The 26,097-nt window shown below is 35.7% G+C and overlaps 1 protein-coding gene across 1 annotated transcript in view; it reads right to left on the minus strand.

Annotated features, from left to right (window-relative positions):
• NAALADL2 (N-acetylated alpha-linked acidic dipeptidase like 2) overlaps nt 1–26,097 on the minus strand; it is a 1,049,119-nt gene that overhangs the window by 788,910 nt on the left and 234,112 nt on the right. Inside the window, exon 2 of the mRNA XM_027111590.1 lies at nt 4,269–4,770. Within this exon, the coding sequence (XP_026967391.1) occupies nt 4,269–4,770 (502 nt within the window). The remainder of the gene's footprint in view (nt 1–4,268; nt 4,771–26,097) is intronic.

Below are 26,097 nucleotides of genomic sequence, written 5' to 3' on the forward strand. Positions count from 1 at the left end.
CTGTGTTTTTACACCTCCTTTCTCAGAGCTTCTGACACCTCCAGGGTTGCAACAGAGCAAGTGAGAATAGCTAAAGCAGGAGCAAAAGGTTCTCACTGGACAAGAACTCTCAAGAACTGGCATGGTACTCTGACTGTAGCAGGAGTAGTCAGCTGAACTTTCCATTTGTCCAGCTTCATCAGTTCTTTGGGGACCCACCCACCCATCCCACGACTGGGGATTTCTCACCTTCCTTTAACATGAGTAATGCACTCTCCTCTACCTCCTTCTTCCTTCTTCCAGGCATCTGACCAGACCTCTAGCTCTGTCTCTGGTAAGTTCTTTTCAGCCATGCAGGAAGCTTGCTTGCTCCTCCCCCGCAATCTCTCTCTTTCTGTTAGTCCTTTCAGGCTGCTATAACAAAGTACCACGGACTGGTTGGCTTATCAACATTATGTCATAGTTCTCGAGTTAGGGAATTCTAAGATCATGGCACTGGCAGATTTGGTGTGGTGGCTGATAAGGGCCCTCTCCCTGGTTCACAAAGGATACCTTCTCCCTGTGTCCTCACATGACGGAAGGACTAGAAGTCCTTTGGGGTCTCTTGTATAAAATCTCAGCCCATTCACGAGGGCTCCAGCTTCATGACCTGAGCATCTCCCTCCCAGCAGCCCCACCTCCGAATACCATTACATTGGGCATTAGGATTTCAACAACATATGAATTCTGGGGCGGGGGGGACACAAACATTTAGACCATAGTGATTTCTCTCCCTCTTCCCCTCTCTCTCTCTCCCTGCTTGGATAGAGCCCCTAGAAGGAAACTTTGCCATAGGCTACCCCAAACCACCACCTCTTCTTCGGCAATCTTATCCACAACTAGCCAGTCCGTGACTTGTCATTTCGATTTCTTAGGTAGAAAGGCAGACACCCAGTTCTTCCAAGGAGTTCTATTAAACCCCTTTTTCATTGGACTTGAGGCTTCCTCCTTGAGAAAAAACTGGGGCTTACAACACCATTAGCAGCTTTCTCCCCAAATCCTCTTTTTCCACTCTCCTAGTTCTCAGCTTCTCTAACCTCTCCTAGGCTACAACAGGGTCATCATCTCAAGATTTTATACCATCTTTTTCTTTTTTCCTCCGAAGTTCTACATACTGGTCCTAGTAGTAGCAATTGTATTTAAGCCTCAGCTGAAAATGAGACATCAATAGTGATACTTTAGCATTTTTACAGTATCTGGTTTTGATTTAAGTTGTCACTTATCTAAAATCAGAACTTAGCATAGCCTCTGAGTAACTATAGCTATATAATTTAGTATTTTATAATTGTGTTATAAATCAAAATTTTATTTATAATACTTTGAATATAATCATAATATGAAAAACCTAAATGGTAAGTAAAATGATTTTCAGAATACATAATAAAATTGATGAATTAAACAGAGATCTGTTCCTCACCTATTCATGCATTCATTTCCTCCCTTAGAAAAATAATGATTCAATGTCTGCTGGACAATAGTCTAATGATGGGCAAAGCAAGTAGGGCCATTCCTTCATGGAGTCTGCAAACTTATCTATTATAAAAAGAGTGTCTTTTATATTGCATAACTGTTAGGATGTTTGGCAAGAACTGACATAGTCTTACAGCACGGGCAGGAATGGAGAACAAATAGAGAAGAAATACAGCAACTGATGAACAAGACAGTAGATCGGTGAGAGCCCAAAACTGATCATAAATTGATGAAAAGAAACAGGAGGAACCCATGATGTACAGAGCCAATGCCAGGATGACTTAGTAAACACAAGAAATCATAATAAGGCATGTGGTTAGCGCGACTACTGGGGGAACAGTTGTCTTTGGATGAAGAGTTGTAATTCGAAGAAAGTTACGTAAACATATTTGTACCAAAATATTATTTTTTGATGAAAAAGACCTATTATCTCAGCAAGGAAAAAACTGTGGCTATCTGACAGGACATAATTGTGAATTTGTGCCCAACCACTGAATATTGCTTAGAAGTAAAATTGCCAGTGGTTATATTTTTTAAATATATAGTTTGTTGATTTTTGAGTTTAAGAGAATATAAGCCTTATGGTAATACAACTCCTATTCTGAGGGAAACGATGAATATGTTTACTTAATTATACATTTTCAACATTTTAGAACCAGCTGCCTATTTACAAAAAGGACATGTCAGTTTTTAAAATTGTCTACGATGCTGGGAAAAAAAATAAGGCAAAGAAAGCCAAAGGAAGATAAGGAGAGAAAATATGCAGACTAGTTAGTATACAAAAGGCATGCCTGTAAGTTCTTTATGATTTCAATACAAATTTGACTCTGAACTTACTAAAAGCCAAAGTAAAGAGGGAAGCAGGCTAGGTTATGAGATTCATTGTGTCCATCATTAAAAACTAAACAGTTGCTCAGGAAAAATGAGTTAAATCCATGGATCCTTTTCCAGAAGACACTTTCGTAATGAAATGAATGTCCACCATGAAGTTAGAGTAGACAGAGTTTTATGGAATTCTTCTATTTTCTTTCTTCCTTTCTCTCTCTCTCTCTCTCTCTTTCTCTCTCTTTAAATAACATCCCTGTGCTGGTTAGATCTAAGTTTTGGACAGACCCCTTGCCTTTCCCCTGCTACAGGGATCTGAACGCTTTGGGATGAGTTTTCCCAGGCTCTGAGTCAGCAGCCTGCGTGCTGGGTTCAGACAACCAACGGAACAACTGGTAGGAGGGCAGGAGGAAGGGAGAAGCCATGGTACTTCTTACTCTGTCTTCAGTAGTACCCCTGGCTGAGGTTACATCCCCACTGCCAGCCCAACCCCTGCATTTGTGTATGCAGAAAGTTCCAGCTTCCATCAAGTTACCCCAACTCCCCTTCTCCAGCGTAGGTTTAGTAATGGCTCCATTTTTTTGTTCATCTCTTGGCTACCTCAGTGTCCCCTGACTGGCCTCTCAGTTTTTCATCACTGATGGAATTATTTCCCTACTTTAAATGCCCTCTGCTTTAAATATTTAGGGAGTTTTCTTTTATGGTTGGATCCTGACGGATACAATCACTCATTATAAGACAATGCTATATCTTTCACTCAATTCACTGTAAGTAATTTTACATTGAGAAATACCATGGAAATTGTTAGTATCTGCATATGACACATCCAGAGACGCTTATGCAACAGTAAATAGCAGACATAGAAGGGTGTAGAAAACAAATTCCCACAAGTCATTCAGATGTGATATTCAGAAAGAGAATTATAATTTGCCAACATCAACACATGTGATATTTCAGCACACAGATTAAATGGTGCACCTGCAGTGGGCATGCTCCCTAGAAGATCCCTAGACATGCACATGTGCCAACATCTTGATGGTAATAAGTCAGTGTAACCCAGAAGGAATATCCTTATGACCTAGTATCCTTCTCTCTCATCTACCTACAATCAACAAACATGATTCACCTAGGATTATTCTTTATTGCCAGGTATGGAAGACATATGTGGAGGCTAATATCTAACCTTCCTCTTCCAGTTCCTCACTTCTCTAAATATGTTAACTAGGGAACTCTTTACAATTAAACATATATGCTAATGATATATCAAGCAACAAAATTTAAGTTACACAATAGCTATATGACATGAGTGGAGCTTTTCCCAAGAATTCAGAATTATTAAGGCCTGATAAAAAATATTTTCTTATCATTTAACTTATTAACAACACATTCTGGCTAGAGAGGTCATATGCAAACTTACCTTAAAGAGAGAGGTGACCTTTTAGAATTGCCTGATATATGGAATGCAATGTGTTTCAATAAAAATACTCAACTGGGAAACTCAGTGATGCAGGGGACCAAATACGAGCAGTGCTTGTCTTATCTCCTGTCAGTTATTTCAGTCCATAAAGCAAGTTTATTTTATTCTGATGTCATTAAAAATTTCAATCTTATGGCTAATGCCCTAGTTTTTATTACACACACATCCAGCAATCTTTGCATCCCAATTTGGCTTACCTGGGCTTTCCCAAGAGGGAGAAAATACACTGGCTGGAGTCTATTATCTCCACAGTAGTTACAGTTCTTATTATCAATTATTAAAGCAGCACCATAAATTTGCATTACAGTATCGTAAATCTGAAAACGTGCACCCCCTCTGTGAAGGGGTTGCTGGTTAGTTATGTTTCTCAGCTTGTAAGACTAACCTTAAACAATAGAAAAATCACAGTATGACATTCGCTGTAAGACATCTTTCCCAGAAGATGCATCCCACCAACATCCATTTCTTGCATACCTACCTGAAAGACTTCCTAATATCTTCTGCTTGGATTGTCTTGAGAATCTCTTGGTGTAACTGAAGATCAAGTGTTCCTGAAGACATAGCATTTGAAGAGCAGTTTTTATGTGTGTAATAGCCTATCAAAATTCCAGAAATAAATAAAATGCTTGCTGTGCAAAATAGCTTTAAAAGGCGGCAAAAGTTGCAGGGGTTGCTCTTTGGTGCAGATCTTGTATAATGGGTCACATAGTCAGACTCTTCTTGAAGTCGCTGAAACCTTCCTTTGGGTGAAGTTGCTGGTTGAATGGGATCAAGACTGAGGTCCGCAGTCTCTGAATTCTCCAGGTTCTGATTCTCAGCACTATCTAGCTGGAACTGGTCAAAACCAGGCTCCTCCAGTTCCTTTTCCATGTCCCACTCTAAGTCAAGGGCAGTGGCTTGGAGGTCATCATTGTCTAGGTACTGTGAATGTCCTGGGGCTCTTCGATCTGCATTGACCTTCTGATAGGCCATCTTTTTACCTGTGAAAATAAGAGCAGTATATTTTCTGAAAATAAATCAACAAAGAGAACCTCCAAGGTGAAAACAAAACAGTAATCTATATTAGCTGTTCATAAAATTTTAGTGATTTTAATCAGGGGAAATACTTCATTCCTATAGAAAATCATGTATTAATTATTTAATCTTATGTTTTGCTGTTGATGTTTACTATAGAAAAAAGACAAACAATAAATAAAAGTAGAAGGCACCTGATGCAAAAGCTATGAGAAGACATAAAATACACACACACAAACACGCACTATTCTTTTGAAGCTCAGAATTAAAGTCACAAATGCACAACTGCATTAAAGACAATGTATTACAATGAAAGCCAAGTTTAAGCTTATACATTTTCAAAATCACTTTTAAGAAAAACTGAGGACAGAAGCAATAAAGTGTGATTTGTTAAGTTAAGGGGGGAAAAAAAGACCCTGGGATCAGTTACATCACCAGAGCTAATTTTAAAAACACAAATTCAGGGTAAGAATGAGGACAACAAAATGAAGTAGCACCTCTATAGAAATCCAAGAAGCAAAATATGGTGTATTGCCTAGTCATGAGTTATCAGAATGACTGGAAAACTTTAAGGCTACCATAGAAAGCCAACATGTTTTATGGAATTAGTGACATGAATTGGCCTGGCTTGCTGAACTTTAAATAAAAGTTTGGGATGGCATCCATCCAAAGAGGGAAGCCTTTTGCCAGGATAGGAGAGTTTAGTTTCATAACCTTGCTACTGAGTGGCAGATGGAGGCTTTTCTCCCCTACACAGTTTTGGATGACAGTTTGTTGTATCCTGCAGAGCAGTATTAGGAAAACTGGACTAATTAACTACAAGTGGTCTTCAGTCTGTATTCAGTAACACACTGGTGTATTGTAGTTGCACATTAGGAGTATTTATACTTAAATTTACTGTGTATTAGATTTGTCATCCCAGCTGGATTCTAAGGTCCCTCACTACGTTTTACGATTCTTCTATGGACCCCACTGTGGTGAGTGAAAAACAGAGCTCAGCTGACAACTGATCTGCTAAGTGTCTTAGGGCGGGTTGTTAACAAGTGAACTCTAATGAAAAATATACGAAGACTTCATGAAAGGGAGTGGCGTTATGTACAGAATTATGGGTATATACAATTCCAATCCTGGCTGACAGAGGTCCATATAAATTAAAATGTCCTGAATGTTTAAGAGAGTTCAAGTACAATTAAATATTAAACTTTACAAAATAAAAATTCTAATTCTGACTAGATTTCTCATCTGCTACGATACCATTTTTGATTTATTCTTGTCCAGAGCTGATTCAATAAAGATGAGTACCTAATATATATCAGGTATGGGGATAGGCAATGAAAACAAAGATGAATGGGTCCCTATTCCTTAAGTAGGGAATGATTCAATAAGAGAGACAGACATTTGAACAAACAAGTATGTCACATAAAATATGCAAAGCACAAGGGAGACTCAGGGGTGACAGATTCTAGCAGAGAATATGGGAAATAATTCCCCACCCAAAGTTATTTCTGAGGTACTTCTGGAGAGAAAGGAGGAGTTAAACTAGGACACACCAGGGGTGTCAGAGGAGAACAGCCAGGCAGGGGGAAATGTATAAACACACGGAGGAATACAAGTGCACAGTGCATGGTACGTGGACCATTTGAAAAACCCAGACTGGTGTGTGAACCAGAGTTGGAGAAAAAGCTAGGAAAGGGTGACCGTAGGCAAAAGGCTTAACTTCTTTGCAACACAGCGTCTTCATTTGTGATATGGGCATGGTGATAATATAAACATCATAGTGCTGTTACTAGGAATAATTGAGACAGTGATCCTAAAACATCCATTGAGTGTCACATAGGCTATATAGGTTTGAAGGGATATTTCTGGTATTAGAGGAGAGAGGATTGTCAAGGATTGTTGGAAGAAATAAAATGAATTAAATAATGCAGAAGAAATTATATAATTCTGCAGCACATTGTGGAGAAGGGGAGCAGGTTGCATAATACACACACACGTACACTCACACACGTATATGATAGGTTTTTGCTTGTTTTTTTCGTTTTTTTTTTTTTTTTTTACAATTAATCTATATGTAGAGACTAAAATATTTTTTAAAAGTACCACATGACATAGCAACTCTTACCATGCAGATATTAGTTGGTACTACGTATTAGAACAGCCTCAGGAGTGACTCTGCAGACCCCTTTCGTCCCTCCCTCTTTTCCTTCCTCTTTTCCTTCCTCTCGTCCTCTCCCTTTTTTCTGCTTGGCCTGGTTTCCATGATGATTCAAGAATGTGCATTATTTGAATTCTGTCTTTGGTCACATCAAGACAAGCAGAGAAAAGAAGTGATATATGGAGTCAGTGATAATTGTTCAGACAGGTTAGGAGATGGTCGATTAACTGATAGAAGAAGAAGACTTTGAATCATACTTGGTTAAAACAACAACAAAAATAGTACAAGACAATACTAGAGAACAGGAAAAACCTGAAGGCAGTAGAAATAAAGTAACCTTTAAAATCCATGATTCTAACCTCTCTCATATTACAGAAGAGGAAGCTGATGTCCAAAGTTGAGTCATTCTTTAGGCTGAGAAAAGTGATGTCTGGGGACACATAAGGTGATGTGTTGTTTTATAAAAATATGAAATTAATAAGTTAGTCGTAACTTAATAAGTTGTGGGGTTAAATACCCCACAATCCATTTGTTTTAATGTACATTGCAAAATACTGCAATATCTTGGCAGTAGTCATTTTTTTTTCTTGTTTGGCTTAAATATCAATCAATTCCTATCTTGACATGATATTATGATATTTACTTCTCTAACTGTTCAGTTTATGCATTATTGATTTACTTAGACACTATCTCAACATAGTTTTCTAGACTTTTTCCTCCCATTTTAATGATCCAGAGTCTCTCTAAAGGTTTTGGGTTTTTTCTGGTTTTTGTTTTCAATTGAATTGTAGAGTGTGTTTTATGCTCAAGGAAGACTTGGCACACAGGAGTTACTACAGAAATCTGAAATCTCTAATTCTGACCTCTAATACAAACATTCAAAGTCATTTCTCTACAAATCATTTACAAACCAACTGCAGTGATGAGGAAGAGTTTTCATTTCTAGCCTGACAATAGGTATTCCATCATCTGTACATCAGCAATTTAACGCTTTTCAAACATCAGACAGAGCCATCAATTAGAATGTAATGTAGATACAGATATTAACTCCTCACCATGATGGATGTCTGCCTGACACCCTTACTACCACTTTTGGACTCATTACACATTTATAAATTTACACTAAATTCTATCTTCTAGGAGAGCAGTATCTGGGTAGATCAAGCCACTTGATGTAAAAATAAATTAAAAAAAAAAAACCAAAGGATTTTAGGAAAATTTCCAAGAAAATAAGTACGTGATGACATCTATAATGAAGCATTTAACCACTTATTTGATAAATTTGTATTAGAAATCCATTAGAAATTCATTTCTTTAAAATTATCTTGCCTTAAGGAAAATAGTGTAGCTTTTTACAAAAATATAAACCTCTGCCCTGATTTTGTTTCACTTAAGGTATTTAAAATGAACTCCTCAAAAATTAAACTGAGTAACAAACTATTAAATAAAACTAATAACATATTTAAAGTAAGCACCAATTATTTCATTTGTCCCACAAAGAATGTAGCTTTCTTTAAAAACCTACTCCCCATGAGGTCAAGTAAAGGAAATACCACACTTTTTTCAAGAGAACTTTCAAATTCCCACAACGGAAATTTTATATTATAAAAAGAAATCTTCAGCAAAATCAGCATGTCTTAGGTATGATTGCATAATTATGCCAAACTTTATATATTTTCTGTAACTGATGTACATGATTCATTTAATTTATGTTGTCATATTATTTATAGCTACCCTATATGAGTAATTTAAAAAATACATGTAGTAGATTTTGGAATCTACCACATGAGTGTTTCCCTCAAAAATATGTACTTAGGTGTAGACCAGTCATAGAAACTTGCTACATTTCTTAAAACAGAAATATTTGTAGCATCCGTACATTCTATATTATACTTATTTTTATAAAATGCAATTTTTATGAAAAGTACAATGCATTCCCCATGTTTTCAACATATCTTATTTGCTTAGGTGAGATCCTTTCCCACCCAGGCCCACAATGAAGGCTAAATTGTTATTAAGATTCAATATACTCAAAAGTTTATCATTTATATACACTTATTCTTTTCTAAGGAAAAGAAAGCAAATATAAGATGAACTAAAAGGTATTTCTTCTATACTATGACAAGCTTAGATCAATAAAAAATGAAGTTGTATTTTTACTAAGCATATGGGTAGTTTAAAATAAATTGATGCTTCCGAATGCTTTGTTTCACACATTTTTACTGGCTGAAACTAAGTAAATTATGTAGAAATAAAAGATGAATACAGAAATAGGCTGAAATTTCAATATATAAAATACAGTCTCTGGATGCTGCAAATCTAACTTAACACAACAGCTGGCAAATATTTTAGATGATAAATACATGTTAAACAAAAGTTTCATTTTAATAAGTTGTATATTACAAATGTCACTTAGAAATATGATTATGACATGTTATCTTGCTCAGCAATCACAATGAGGGAATTTATTACATGAATGCCCTGACCTTATTGATCTCTAAATTAGCAGACTCTATAGTCAGACTACCTGGTTCAAGTCCTAGCTCTGCTATGTAATTTAGACCAGTCACTTAATCTTTTTATGCTTAAATCCCTTATTTGTACAGTGGAAATAATAAGAGCGCTGTATTTGCAGCATTACCAAGAGTAAATGATATAAATTATTAAAGATGCTTATAACAAGGTCTAACACGGTGTAAGTGATCCACTAACAAAGCACCACCCCAGAAATTCTATAGAGTTTAGGAAAATAGAAGGATTTGGCACTTACAATTTTAAAATACAGACTTAACGAAATTAAATTATGACCAGAGGGCTTAAGTTTCAATAACAAGAACCTGGAGATAATGAGAGATGGAGCAGCTCGCTCAAGCACTTCTGAAGGGGAAGCATCTGTTCGTCATTAGCTGTGGTTCAGATAGATAGGAGAGAAGTGTGGCTAATATGTACATAAAAGTCATTATTACATTTTACTTGCAACCACCAATTCTATATCTTGTTATTATAGAGTTTTCTTTTCAGTCAATTTACAAAAACAACAGAGCTTTTCCATAATGCTCAAGAATTCAGTTTAACAGTTCCAGGAATTAGTGATAATTAATCATGAACATGGGTTATGTATGATTTTGGTAGAACACCATGTTTGTCGTAGGTGGTTGACTTGATCCACTGACTAGGATGATACCGATAGCATTTTAACTCAACCAGTATAAAAGACTGTATAGATCTTATTAGAACTACGAACACATCTAAAGGCTTTTCTACTTGTAAAAGTTATTTTACAAGTAAAATAAATAAATGAGTCTGGCAGATTAACTTGAAAACATAAGGCAGAATCTCAATTTCCGATGACAGCTGTATGATTGAATCTTTATCGTACAATGGGGAAAAAAATATATTCATACAGTGTTTCCTGAAGCTTTGAATACCAAATCATTTGCTGGTTGGAGTAGATTGATTGGAGGCAAAGGCATTTCTTAGAAATGTCAGTGCATCATCAAAAGGTATTCATTATGCACCTTCGTGCAGCATTACTTTAGATGCTGCACCAGTGAACCAGGAGTGCCCAGAGGGATTTTTAAATTTAAGTTTAAGGATATTCCTTATAGGCTGAAAACACTTGACATAAATTTTTCAGTATGAACCTAGTTTGTACAAATAAAGCCCATATTTGTGGAATAAATTTTTGTTGTTGAAAGCTTTAATGTTCTCAGCTTGTGAGCAGGGCCAAAGATAAAACTATAAAAAGAGTAATTCAGAAGACTGTTCTCTGACTTAATTTTTCAGTATAATGAGATTATTTTTCCCATCTAGTTTTGTGAAATGGCCTCAGCAATTGTTACAGTGTCTGGAAAGGTGGTTAAGAATGCCTTATTGTAAATTTGTATATTAACTGCATAAAAGAAATGACAATAATTATTTGTTGTTCATGCTTCACTAACTGAATAAAGAGTCTATAAAGTAAGGGGAAGTTATTATCTGTGCTTTATTTTTAGAAAAAAAAATTAGGCCTAGTCTACCCTGCAACAGGTAATAGCACACTCAATTTAGGCAGAGCAGATCATTAAGCTGGAGAGTATAAAATTAAAACTTAACTCTGAGGCCTGAGTTACCTTGATCTCTAAATGACATGTAAAAGGTATGCTTCTAAGATGCCAAATTAATGAGCTTTAAATTGCAAAGTGAAGTCAAAACCATCTGAGGGAAAATTACTTGATGAAATCCAGCAGGTTTGTGTAAATGTGTTTTATATCGCTTGCATATGTATGACCACCTGCCAGTTCCCTGAGTGGGCCTGCCTTTCTTTGGGTACCTGTATGTAACAGCAATTTGTGTAACACACTCTAACTGAATGGTTAGTTGGGCCCACCTGAGAGCTCCTGTATTTACAGTAAGGTTTTCCAATATTAGAATGATATAATTCAATATAGAACTTGGCAAAGAGAAGAATTAATTTAAATGACCTGAAATAATAGAGTGCACTCTATGGGTTACTTGAACAGGTAGATACTCTATATAATACTAAATGTTCGAACTATCATGGGAGTTTCAATTTCCACTAACATCACAAAACTCTATCTGGGGATGTGTGAACAGTTCTATGACTCCTTTCCTGGTCCTCTTAGTGTCTGATTTCCCTCTAGATTCTAAAGTGTCTTCTTTTTTTTCTTCCTGGTCATCATTTCCATTTATAGTAAAGTATTTAGAGTATTTATTTACTTCTACAGAATTTACATTCTTTTACCCTTCAGAGTATGGATGTGGCTTACATTAGATATGCACATACATGAGATAAATGACACCACAAACCATAAAATAAAGAAGAGTAGAGGGGAAAAAACTCCGATAGTCTGACTAAGGAAAGCCACTGAAATTGAGTTTTACTGTAGTTAAGCTTCACTGCAGTCAAGGTGCAGAAGGGCATCTGTGGGGTCTTCTGAGGCTCAGTCAGCCTTCCCCTAATCTCACCTGGTAATCACAAGGCTGTCAGTCTTAGCTGAAGAGTTTATTTTTTTTCTGAGTTATCTCTTTTTGTAGTTGCCAATTTCCATGTTGGTAAGCTATGAGCATTTTTCTCTATCTAGTCAGAGAAATCCGTGTGTCTCCTTTTTATCTTTTACTCCTGGATTTGGATATACAACCATGCCCATGTTATGGTATCCAAAAGCATATGCTAATAGATGATTTATTGGGCCCTTAAAATGATCCAGGACTTACTAGAAGGTTAGCACTTTACATACATACTGTTGTTTAATTAAACAATCCTATGTGATAAGTACTATTACTATCCCCATTTTACAGATGAGGTATCTGAGACTGAGGGATTAAGTCATTTCCCCAAGTTCTCACAGCTATTAAAGTACAAGCAGCTGGAGTATCACACCCGACCTGTCAAATTCCAAAACCTGCTCTTTTTAAATATTACAACATTCAGACTCTCTGAAAGTTCCCAAAGTTGGTATGATGTTAACAACTTCAGAGATCTGAGGGGTTTATTTATCCCTGGTTTGTCACCAATATGACTGCAAACACCAGGAGTCTCGATGTCCATTAAATCTGAATGATCCTGCCTTGATCTTTAGATCCCCGGGGGCTGCCCAGACTCCAGGACCTAAAAGATCTCTGTGGTTTGCTCTCAACAGTGCCCTAGCAGACACTGATGTTTCCTGGCCCTGTAGTTTTTAAATAAGGGAGAACTGCTTCCAACTCCATTGCTCTGAGCAAAACAACTGTGCTTAGAACTTGAAAGCTACAGTTCACATTCAACCTGCCACTGTCCTGTTTTCAGACATTCAAAACCTTTGTTCCACCCCTACTACATGTGGTTTACATGGGCCTAAGAGGGCTTCGAGAGTGTCAAGAGTTAAAATGTCAATACAGTCACTGCTCCGCTCCAAGAGCTGTCTGCCAGGAGGAGCCTCTTAGCTTGATAGATACACTGCAATTTTCCATCCTTTCAGCCAATGTGAATAATCTTAAATTGCTGCTTTTTGACTATGGCTCTTGGATTTCTGGGAACAGACAGATGAAGCTTTTACCTACATAATACCACTACGCACTCTATTTTTCACTTTTTTCAAAGGTGCTTTATTGGCTTACTTTTTAAATATCTTTACTCTTCAAAAAGTATCAACAGGTTTCTACAAACTGTAAGTGCTTTACTTTAAAATTCAGATCCCTATGTTTCCTAAAATCATAACACAGAAAGCCTATTCGATGCCCAGGTTGGTAATTCAATGCACCCAGAATCTGTGCTTTTCATTTTCTGAAATGGTTCTTTTCATACTTGCTCCTTTAGGGTGTTATTAGGAAAAAGTGTTAATATATCATGATACTGTGGTTAACTGGTGGGAAAGGAAACATCCCAGAAAAGCACATGGGTAGAGAATATTTATGTTCACTTAAAATTCAGTTACTAAGAAAATATGTATCATATGAACCATCCCAAATCTTTATTGGGTAAATTCTGAAAAACTATTCTTCAAATAAAGATCCAAGAGCAATATCCCGATGTAAAAGTTTTAGTATTCAGCTTATATAAACCGTTAGACCATGGAGTTAAGGAAATTAAAATTGGGGATTTAACCCACAATACGATAGGAATAGAGTGCAGTTAACAGCATGGTATGCTCCTTATAAGACAAAGATCTTATATATTAATTCACTTTACCTTAGGACTAAAAATGAATTTAAGTGAATTATTATTTCTGCACAAGTAGTAGGAATATATTAATGGTAAGAAAACTAAGAATTATGAAGTTTTCAATTGACAACTGATGGCAGAGTCAAAATTGAAATGCTTTTTAAGAATTTCTCTAAAAGCTTTTGCACAGCAAAGGAAACTATAAACAAGATGAAAAACCAGCCCTCAGAATGGGAGTAAATATTTGCAAACGAATCAATGGACAAAGGATTAATCTCCAAAATATATAAACAACTCATCTAGCTCAATATTTTAAAAATAAAAACCCAATCAAAAAATGGGCAGAAGACCTAAATAGACATTTCTCCAAAGAAGACATACAGATGGCCAAGAGGCACTTGAAAAGCTGCTCACCATCACTAATTATTAGAGAAATGCAAATCAAAACTACAATGAGGTATCACCTCACACCGGTTACAATGGGCATCATCAGAAAATGTACAAACAACAAATGCTGGAGAGGGTGTGGAGAAAAGGGAACCCTCTTGCACTGTTGGTGGGAATGTAAATTGATACAGCCACTATGGAGAACAGTATGGAGTTTCCTCAGAACACTAAAAATAGGATTACCATATGACCCAGTAATCTCACTACTGGGCATATACCCTGAGAAAACCATAATTCAAAGAGAGTCATGTACCACAATATTCATTGAAACTCTATTTACAATAGCCAGGACATGGAAGCAACCTAAATGCCCATTGACAGACAAATGGATAAAGAAGATGTGGTACATATATACAATGGAATATTACTCAGCCATAAAAAGGAACGAAATTGGGTCATTTGTAGAGACGTGGATGGATCTAGACACTGTCATACAGAGTGAAGTAAGTCAGAAAAAGAAAAACAAGTATTGTATATTAATGCATATATGTGGAACCTAGAAAAATGGTACAGATGAACCGGTTTGCAGGGCAGAAATAGAGACACAGATGTAGAGAACAAATGTATGGACACCAAGGGGGTAAAGCGGGGGGTGTGGGTGGTGGTGATGGGATGAATTGGGAGATTGGGATTGACATGTATACACTCATGTGTATAAAATAGATAACTAATAAGAACCTGCTGTATAAAAAGATCAAAATAAAAATATTATCTCAAGCAGCATAAGAGAGCAACAATTTGCCCAAGATTTTGCTATTCTTTCTTACTTCTAAAATGCCATATCCATAATTATATATATATATATCTGAAGCTAAATAAGAATATATTTTTGCAATATTTTCTTCTAGGCCTCCTACTCATACAAAACATAAAATAGTATCTGGAAAAAAGTTGACAAAATTATTATTTTAACGTACAAAATTCAAGTTCTTTCTATAAAAGACCTTTAAGTATGATAATACTAGTGACTGTCAACCTTTTCAGAAAAAAGGATTTATTGAAAAAGAAACAGGATGAGAAACACTACAACAACATATTACATCTGTATGACAGTTTGACACTGAAAAGTTAATTTTTATTACTAATTTATATATATGCACAGTAATAGTTTTGGGTAAATTAAAGCAACTAAATAATTTACTAAAAACTATATTGGGCATTGCTTATGTCATTTATATTTTATTTATGAACAGGATTATAAAAAATGGAAGACCTCCAATGGCACATAAAAGTAATGCTGATAAGAAATTAAATGTCAGGCAAAAGGCATGAAAATGCAATATTCACAAAGCATTAAATGTAAAATATTTAACAGAACTTTTATATAATTGGGACTATTGAAAGGTAGTTTATTATAATACATGCAAAATTTTAAAATTCACCTAGCTCTTCAATTTTAAAATGTCAAATATTATTACTTTACCAACATGAATTTTACCTTCTTTTCTCTTTTCTTTCTTCCCATAATGTCTTTTTTCTTTATATTATTTGCCTCCCTTCAGCCATTCCCATTATTTCATTTTCATTTTTCCATTCTTACTTATTTCACTATTGATGTCTCAGGAAATTGTTGAAAATAAAATAACTGACCACAAAGAGTTCATTTTATTCTCTTCTATATATTGGGAGTGATATTTCTTGAATAAAAAATCAGTGGATGTATTTGAAATGATGACCTCATGGCCAAATCAAAGATTATGTTTGGCCCTACCATTCCAAACACATCAAATCTTGGCTCTTCAAAATAATAGTAAAACTCAACTTGCCCTTAACCTGCTGCTTGCTGCTTGGGAGTTCCATTCTCTGACACTATATGAAAGGCCTTCTAAATGAAAGGCCTTCTCTCTAACACTTCTATATAGGTTTCCTTCAGCTATTGCGACTGGTGGCCCTTCTCGTTCCATTCATCCTCTGTAACTATGGCCCTCAAACAAAACCTCTCTCTCTCAGTAATAGATTTTAGGAACCAAAGCTTTCTTTTTCTTTTCTTTATCCTTTTCTTTTTTTCAACCCTGTAAAGGATTGAGGTATTTAATCATTCCTGAGAAATTTAAAAATATTTCAGAGCCCAAAGTAATGGAAATATTATGGTTTCTGCCTAAAAAGAAACATAATCATTAAGGTTGTGGAAAATCAAAGTTAAGTTCAAAATTAAAATGGGAACGAGCATTGCAACACAAGGTGTAAACGGATGACCTTGACTAGTTTAATTGTACTAAAGAGTATAGTACTAGGGGAAAAAAAGCACACATTTATGTATCACTATGTACCCTCTACTTATATCAATTCATTTAACCATCAAAACCATACCATGAAGTTACCATTGTTATCATCCCCATTTTACAAATAAGGACACTACAGAGAGACAGAGTTGAAGTCACTTGCTCTAGATAACACAGGACTTGAACTCAGGCAGTATGGTTCCAGTGCCTTTGTTCTTAACCACTCTGCAATCGTGACCAAAATCAATCACATGGGAGCATATTTTTAATTCCTCCAAAAATTAAGAAAAATACATAGAAGAACATCACTCAATTTTCCCACAATCAAGCCCTAATAACATTGTGTAGTATGACCTTTTCATATAATCTCCATCCCTAAGTAGCTTCCTTAGAATCTTTCAGAAAAAAGTGAAGACAGGAAACGAATAAACTCACCCATTCACACACCCATGGAAGCCTCTACTCTCTAGCCTCACTAAACTGGCTTGTGGCTTTCCCCAATAAACTTCACATCCATCTTCATGGCTACTGGTGCTAAGCTCATGATTTTATTTTAATTAATTTAAAAATTTTTCTTTTCAATAGACTTTTCCTCTCTGGTTCTGCCTTCAAGAATTAGATCTTATTAATATTTTTATTGCCCATAATTTTTATAATAATTCTTTGACCATGTAAACATTTGTTGGACTAAACCCAGAATTTTGACAATCCCTGAATAATTCATAATCCCTTCACATTTAAATCTATGGTCTTTCAGAAATACATACATCTTAAGAGTGATCATTTAACTTAAATATGACAGCTCTTAACGAAACAGATTAAATCATAGTGCAATATTTATTTGCTAAAGTGTCTTATGAGAACTGTAATTAAGGCATGAATAACTTTTACGGAGAACAAATCCTTGAAGCCCTGAGCACAAGAAGTCCAACTACCCTGTTGGAGAGGCCATGTGCAGAAGCACTGAGACCATATGGAAAGGAAGCTGAGTCCAGGCATCCAAATCAATGTGCCACACATGTGAGAACAGACCAGCCACCAGCTGATTTCCGAGTGACAAGCACGTGGAGCCAAATAATTGGCCAGCAGAGACCTGACCATATTCCTGATCAAATAAGAAGACATAGGGGCTTCCCTGGTGGCGCAGTGGTTGAGAGTCCGCCTGCCGATGCAGGGGACGCGGGTTCGTGCCCCGGTCCGGGAAGATCCCACATGCCGCGGAGCGGCTGGGCCCATGAGCCATGGCCGCTGAGCCTGCTCATCCGGAGCCTGTGCTCCACAACGGGAGAGGCCACAACAGTGAGAGGCCCGAGTACCACAAAAATAAAAATAAAAAAAAAAAAAAGAAGACATAATAAAATGGTGCTTGTTCAAAGCTCCACCATATGGGGGTGGTTTGGAACTCAGCAATAAACAACCAGAATACTACTAAAGCTCTTTTTCCAAAGCAGAAATCTGACCACATCGCTTGACCATTTAAGATCCCATGAGGGGTTTTATTCTGCACTACCAGGACATTTCACAGACTCCTTTCCAAGGCACAGAACACCTTTGTGCCCTGGCCTCAACTTCCGTTCTGATCCTTTTCCTTACTTCCCGCTTTCAGGAACACATCACACGCCTTGCATGTGCTCTTCCTCTGCCTGATTTGCCCTCAGGTTCAGATTCATGGAGGTAGTTAATTTGTATAGTTTTTTATCTTTAGAGCCTAGCACGGTATTTGGAACCTTGTAGCTGCATAATAAATGATAGGTGCACAATAGGTATGATGTCTTGAAGAAAGTACAGAATTTAGGGTAAGATAATGGCCATTTTATCAGCAATGCATCTTATTGCAATTACTTCAGCTCATTCAGGTTTTAAAAGAGGATGTAGTATCTATTCTATATATCTCTAAGTGTTAATTGATGAATAAAATTATTTAAAAGGCAGTTGATAAACTAAAACCCAATATAACTGCTATTGTTTTAAAATTCTAAACTATTAGGCATCAAGAGAGCTAGGTTTATTTTTTGTTTGTTTCACTTACTTTTAATTGAGGTAACATTGGTTTATAACATTTTATAAATTTCATGTGTTACATTGTAATTCAACTTCTGTATACACACGACCAAAAGTCTCCTTTCCCTCTGTCCCCATACAATTGACTCACTTTACCCATTTTTACCCTACCCCCACCAGACTTAGGTTCAGATTTTGGATCCACAGTTCCTAGCTATGAACCCCAGAGCAAATCACTTTTCTCCATAGGTAAAATTAGATTTATGTGTGTGAAAAACCAAATGAGATAACTGATAAAATATTTTAAGAACTATTTATTATTATATAATTAATCAAAGACTTAATGATGAATAAAAATTGATTAATATGAATTGAGTTCATCACCCTCATGTCTATATCACAGGCAGCCATCCCAATTTCTGAATATTGCTGCTGGGAGGAAAAACCACAAGTGAATTTGTACAAGTGCTTAAATTTCTCTTATCACTGAGCAGGACATAAGAGACTGGAATGAGAGAATGAAACAGGAGACTTCTGGGGTGTGTGTCAGATGTGAAAATTGTATCGGGGGATGGGTACACAGAAGCAAAAGGAGGAAGGAAGTAACTTCTGGAGAGAAGGCTTCTGGAAAATCCATCCTAGAACTTACCAACTTCGAGTCCCTAAGATACATTATAAAGTTACTCACATCTTTCAGAACTGATGTCTGTAATGTGGGCATACACAGAGTTAAAAATGAAATCAGGTCCTATCTCTTGAGGGGGAAAATGTGAAGAGATCTATGGGAGAAGACTAATCAACTTCCCTTCTGCACATAATGCATTTTGAAAGGAATCTGTCCAAAAAAATCCATTTAGCTATGCCCAGAACAATCAAGACTGTGTAGAGATTGAAGTGCCTCAGTCCATCTGCTGATGATATTTATTACTTTTTGGCACCTTCTACATATTTACCAAGCCTATGTAAAAGAAAGCTATGCTTCTTATTTCTAGGACAAAAACAGATGGTGCTTCCAGCAGGTAATAATTTAATTAAATGGCTCCTAAAGCATGAACAAATTGTTCCAAAGAAAAGAAAATATTTTTATTTATTCTTTAAAAATAGGGAGGGGGGAGAAGAAAACTAAATCAAGTTTGACTTTTTTTTTTTTCCTCTCCCGCTGCGGAGCACAGGCTCCGGACGCGCAGGCTCAGCGGTCACATCTCATGGGCCCAGCCGCTCCGCGGCATGTGGGATCCTCCCAGACCGGGGCACGAACCTGTTTCCCCTGCATAGGCCGGCGGACTCTCAACCACTGCGCCACCAGGGAAGCCCTCAAGTTTGACTTTTAATGCAACAAAACTAGAGTTTACTAAATCTCCTGCTCTTAAAAACAAAGGGCATCCCCCTCTCTGCCTTCCACCTCAACTGGAATCAAAATTGTAACAAATGATATTAATGTTGTTCATCAAGTTTCATTTTTCATCTCTAAGAAATAAGTTCAAGCTAAAATGAAACACTTTTTGATAATGCTGAAATCAGATATTCTTGGAATAGGATTAATTTTTATGATATTTAAATGATGTTTCATAATGCACTTTGTGGACTCAGGATAGAAACAGATTATATATCTAAAATGCAGATTCTAATAATCAAAAACAAAGTCTTTCATTCCACTTAAGGCCAGGAGGCCCTTTTAAAGCTCCTGTGACACATGCATCAAAGATGTTATAAGAGTAGAAAACAGTAACAATGTTGCAGCAAAACATAGTAAAGAGCATCCACTTGGGTTTAAGACAGAAATGCATATGAATCCCACTACTGCCACTTACCAACTTTGTGACTTTAGGACAGGAAATTAATTTTTCTAAGATTCTGCTTCCTAACCTGTATGTACATACATGCATACACACACACACACACAGAATGACTGTAGTTATGGGGTCACTGTAAGACTTCAATGGATAAATTTCAAGCCCTTAGCACTTTCTTAAGACAGAGTAAGCATTCTATAAATGGCTGTCAATCATCATCACCGGTAAGATTAAGCAACAAGAATACGTGTACAGTATTGGAGCTATGAGAATAGAAACAAAAATATATAAGGATATGCTTCAAGTAAATTATATCAACAAAGATGAACTTCTACATACACACGTAAAGCCTAATCAAGAAGTAAACCATGGGATCTAAAGAATTCAAGAATGGTGAAACTAAGAAGGGTTTTGATAGAAATTAAAGCTGTGCCTTGAAAAATGAATAGGGCTTAAGAATTAAGTCACTAAAGAAATAAAGAAGATAAGCTCAAGCAGGAAGCTGGGAATAAGTATCTGCATATAGGAGTCAATGAAGGGACTCTCTTGAGAAAAAAGAACATATCAGAGGGTGGTAGAAAATAAGTTTTAATTGAGGGGACAGGAAACGTCTACCTATGTAAAAGGTGATCATTGCAGGTTATTTGACGATAAAGATTCATGAGAGTTATGTTTCACAAAAATGATATGGATCAAGGAAAGCTAGCATCAAGAACATATTACAGTGAAGCAGAATAACTAGGTAACCCAGAGAGGGATGCAGATAGGTAACAGTGTAGATCGAAGCAATTACACTAGAATATGATGCTCTTTACCAAAGTTGGGTTATTTAGAACTCAAAGTGTGTACATTTGGCTTAATTTTATGATCATTTGCAATTATACTGTTATATATATAATATGTTTTATTCAATACATATTTATACTAAATATATATATCAATTTTATACAATAATTATTTAAAATTATCATTTAAATTTTATATTATATGTATATGTGAACGTTGCCTTGTGTTAAGTGATAATGATGACAGCGATGTGTTTTACCCATTCATATCCTCAATCATCCATCTGCTCCCAAACTTTTCACTGGCAAAAGGGTTAGAAAGAAAGGAGGCTGTGCACTGGCATTGCTCTGATAGCTGTGGAAAGCATTTGCTGATGGCTGGTGCCCCACTTCCAACCTCTAACAGTGGACCCTGGGGGAAGAGCTAAGGGATAAAAACTACGTTCAAGGCACTTCCATTGTCTTTATACATTTCATCTCATGTCCTGAATGTCAAAGAACTGCTGATATGAACTCCAAACAAGAGATCATTTTGAAGGCAAAATTCAATCTTATATTTTCTTCTGAAAATTTCACAACAGGGTTAAGTGAGACTCTTTTTCTTTTTTAAGTTCTAGTGACAAAGTTAGCAGAGTTTAACGTACAGAAGAGATTTATTAGGCATTGGACCAAGTCAAACCTTGGTTAAAAAATATGTAAACAGGATTTTTGAGGTGTTGAATCCTATTTTAATTTGTTCTTTAACCCCAATGAGCAGTGATCCAAATGTTTCAGCATGTAAAATGAACTCCTAATTAAGAAAACATTCTTTTTCTTATAACCAATAATACCTTAGATTTCAATGCTTTGTCTACAAAGTATCAGGCAGCTGTAATTCTGCCTGGATAAGTTTATATTATGACATACAAGCAAATGCTGCTAACTTTGGGAGAATAGATACTTTATGAAGACACATACTCTTGTTATCCTGCTGATGTAGTGGACCCTCACCAACTTGGAGAATTAGGGTCAGAATTAAGGTAAATACAGCAAACTACTTTGATAGCATAATTTCCAGCTTAAGAATTTAAGAACTTAAAGGAAATATTGGGGTTAGATTAACTAAAAAACCCATAGAAATAACCTTTTAATGGTATATTTCTGAAATATGTGAAACAATGTCTTCAGAGTTTAACAATTCTTATATTCATTAAAAATGAAATGTTAAAGACAGCAAGCTAAATTATGAAAATACCAAGGGTATCCTACACAATTTAAGTAAATAATAATAGTTATTTTGAAGTTGGCTCATTTGCATCCCTTGCTTCTTCAGGGATCCTTCCTCTAGAGTTTCAGAAAGAAGCTTGCATATGCATTTTACTTTGTCCCAGAAAATATGCACGTAAAGAGTTACTTTCCATGGCCTGTCCTTGTTCCAAAGGTTCAAAACCATTTTTTTGTTTGACTTGGAGTTAAATTCCACATCCCATCTCTCACTTTAGTCCCAGACATTAAGTGTAATCTGGACATGTATATCCAAAAACATTTTAGAAAACTTGTAGCATACTTAAGGACCAGTGTGTTTCTCCATATTTCTGTCTCTCAAAACTTTATTGCAAAAAAAAAAAAAGCAACAAAAGAAAAAGTTGCACTTCATCAAAAGCACATTTGTACTTCAAAGGACACTATCAAGAAAGTGATAAGGCAATCCACAGAACAAGAGGAAATAGTTACAAATCATATCTGATAAGGGACGCCATGCAGCATAAATAAAGAATATACACAGCTCAATAACCAGAAGTAAATTTTTTTAAATGGACAAAGGATCTGAACAGACATTTCTCAAAAGAAGATATACAAACGGATAATACGCACATGAAAAGACACTGAGTGTCATTAAGGAAATGCACATCAACATCACAATGAAAGACCGCTTCACACTCTTTAGGGTGACTATAATCAGAAAGCAGTAATAAGAAGTGTTAAGAATGTGGAGAAACTGGAACTCTGATGAATTGCTAGTGGGAATGTAAAATAGTGCAGCTACTTTGGAAAGGAGTCTGGCATATCTTCATAAGGCTGAACATTAAGTTACTGTATGATCTAGCAATTCCATTTCTAGGAATATACCTAAGAGAAATGAAAACACATTACACAAAAATTTGTACACAAATGTTTCAAAGCAGCATTATTCATAATAACCACAAAGGGAAAACACCCCCAAATATCTACTAAATAATGAAAAGATAAATAAAATATAGTATATCTATACAAAGGAATATTATTTAGCAATGAAAATGAATTAAGTACTGATACATATTACAACATGGATGAATCTCATTACTTTAAGTGAAGGTTAAGTTTTTCACAAAAGATCACATATTGTAAGAGTCTATTTATACTGAAAGTCCAGAATAGGCAAGTTTATAGAGATAGGAAGTAGATTAGTGATTGCATGGTGCTGAGGCAGGTGCAGAGGAAGGAGTTGGTTTGGAGGAAATGAGGAAGTAACCATGTGACTGCTAATGAATGGGAGATTTCTGAAGTAATAAGAAGTTTCTAAAATTGATTTGATTATGGTGATAGTTGTACAACTCTGAATACATTAAAACCATTAAATGTATACATCATACAGGTGGATTTTATGGTATGTGATTTATATCTCAATAAAACTTTTTAAAGTTTATTGCAAACTCCTATTACTCTTGCTCTGTCTTTTGCTATAACTTCCTTTCCTAAACTCCAGTCAAAATTTCTTCATTATATAATTGTTCCCAGTAAAAATGCAGGTAATTTATATGCGCTAGAGGCAAAAAGTTTCCAAAAAGGTATACAGAAGTGAACCTAAATATTCCAAACTTACACCAGGGAAACTTTCAGGTAGGAGAACGTTTTGCCTTCAGGATCTGTCGTCCATTGATAAGATTAATGATTCTTCCTCTTCCTATCCACAGACTTGTGTTTGCTTATAAATGAAATGTGGAGAACAGTATGGAGGTTCCGTAAAAAATTAAAAATAGAGCTACCATATGATCCATCAATCCCACTCTTGGACACATATCCAGAGAAAAAGTTGGCTTAAAAGTATACATGCACCCCAATATTCATCACAGCACTGTTTACAATAGCCAAGACATGGAAGCAACCTAAGCGTCCATCAACAGATGAATGAATAAACAAGATTCATCTTCTTTATTCACCTTCTTTATATATACATTTTCTTTATATATAGATGTATATATGTGTAATATATACAATGGAATACTACTCAGACATAAAAAGGAATGAAATAACGCCATTTGCAGCAACATGGATGGACTTGGAGATTATCATACTAAGTGAAGTAAGTCAGACAGAGAAAGACAAATATCATATGATATCACTTATACGTGGAATCTAAAAAAAAAAAAAAAAAAAAAGATACAAATGAAATTATCTACAAATCAGAAACAGACTCACAGACTTAAAGAATGAACTTATGGTTACCGGGGGGAAGGGTGAAGGGGGAGGGATAGACTGGGAGCTTGGGATTGACATTTACACACTGCTCTATATAAAATTGAAAACCAACAAGGACCTACTGTATAGCACAGGGAACTCTACTTAATATTCTGTAATAATCTAAATGGGAAAAGAACTTGAAAAAGAATAGAAAAAATCAATGACAAAAAATAAACGCAATAGGAACTATTAAAAAATTTAAAAAGATCATGCTATGCAAAAAAAACCCAACGAAATGTGGACACATACAAGGTTTTTGTTTTAGAAAAGTAAAGCCTCTTTTTATACGGATACATAGGATGTTGGAATCAGAAGCAATTTTTTTTTAAAAGAGCAGATGCCTCTGTTAATAAATATTCATGTGCCAGAGAATTACAAAGCTGAAAGTACATTTATAACATTACTAAATAAATAGCACTGTCCTTATTGCATGTTTAATAATGCTATTAGTATGGTAAATATACAGAAAGCTCAGATTCATTACATTTTTCGTATTTTTAAATGTCTTCTTAACAGCTTTAGAAATAAGGATCCAAGTTAGAAATGTTCCCCTGTATGTTATTTTCTTTGAATTCCCATTCAAACTTTAAAGCACAACTATTTTTTTTTTAAATAAGTTTAAATGCTGGCTAATCTGATGGAAAAACTGTTGGGTGCTGCAGATGTTTTGTCTATGTACACTGCATACATTTTTGTTGTTTTCCTTTCTGCTCTGCTTTTCCTTTCAGACATCAGAACATTAAACAGAACCACACTAAAGGTCACTTTGATGTAGAAATAGCCGAATTTCCAACGTTCTCCCCAGTTGTTTTACACAGTTAAAACTCACAATGTTAAATAAACTGTGAAAATAAATGTACTTATTTAATTTCTTAAAACACTTCAAATTCTTTAGGCTAGAGTTGTCACTTGAAAAAACACCGAAGAGCCGATCTTAATAAAATTCATTTAACTTCATGGTACATCTGCCATTTGGAAACTTTTGTTTTTTTTCTTCTGAACACAGCTTAATGAACCTTTTACCCTGCATTCAGTATCCACTGAGGATCATTAAAAGACAAAGTCTTAAGTCAATGTACTTAATTACAGTCATCACATGTTATGTATTGTTATATAACACCATATGCCAATTATCAGGTGACTTCAATAGATACTGAATGAACACACATCTGCACATACATCACTTGTACTACAGACCTAGATTTGAACAGTATTTTTGAAAATAAACAGTACTTTTAAAGTATTTGCATTTGAGACACTGACTAAACACATCATAGATTTTATTTTTTTAACATCTTTATTGGAGTATAATTGCTTTACAGTGGTGTGTTAGTTTCTGCTGTACAACAAAGTGAATCAGCTATACATATACATACATCCCCATATCTCCTCCCTCTTGTGTCTCCCTCCCACCCTCCCTATCCCAACCCTCTAGGTGGACACAAAGCACCGAGCTGATCTCCCTGTGCTATGCGGCTGCTTCCCACTAGCTATCTATTTTACATTTGGTAGTGTATATATGTCAATGCCACTCCCTCACTTCGTCCCAGCTTACCTTTCCCCTTCCCCATGTTCTCAAGTCCATTCTCTATGTCTGCGTCTTTATTCCTGTCCTGCCCCTAGGTTCTTCAGAACCATTTTTTTTTAGATTCCATATATATATGTGTTAGCATATGGTATTTCTTTTTCTCTGACGTACTGCACTCTGTATGAAAGTCTCTAGGTCCATCCACCTCACTACAAATAACTCAGTTTTGTTTCTTTTTA

This window comes from Aethalodelphis obliquidens, unplaced genomic scaffold (genome assembly GCF_003676395.1).
Source record: "Aethalodelphis obliquidens isolate GAN/ISIS:26980383/991018 unplaced genomic scaffold, ASM367639v1 scaffold1, whole genome shotgun sequence".
Taxonomy (NCBI): Eukaryota; Metazoa; Chordata; class Mammalia; order Artiodactyla; family Delphinidae; genus Aethalodelphis; species Aethalodelphis obliquidens.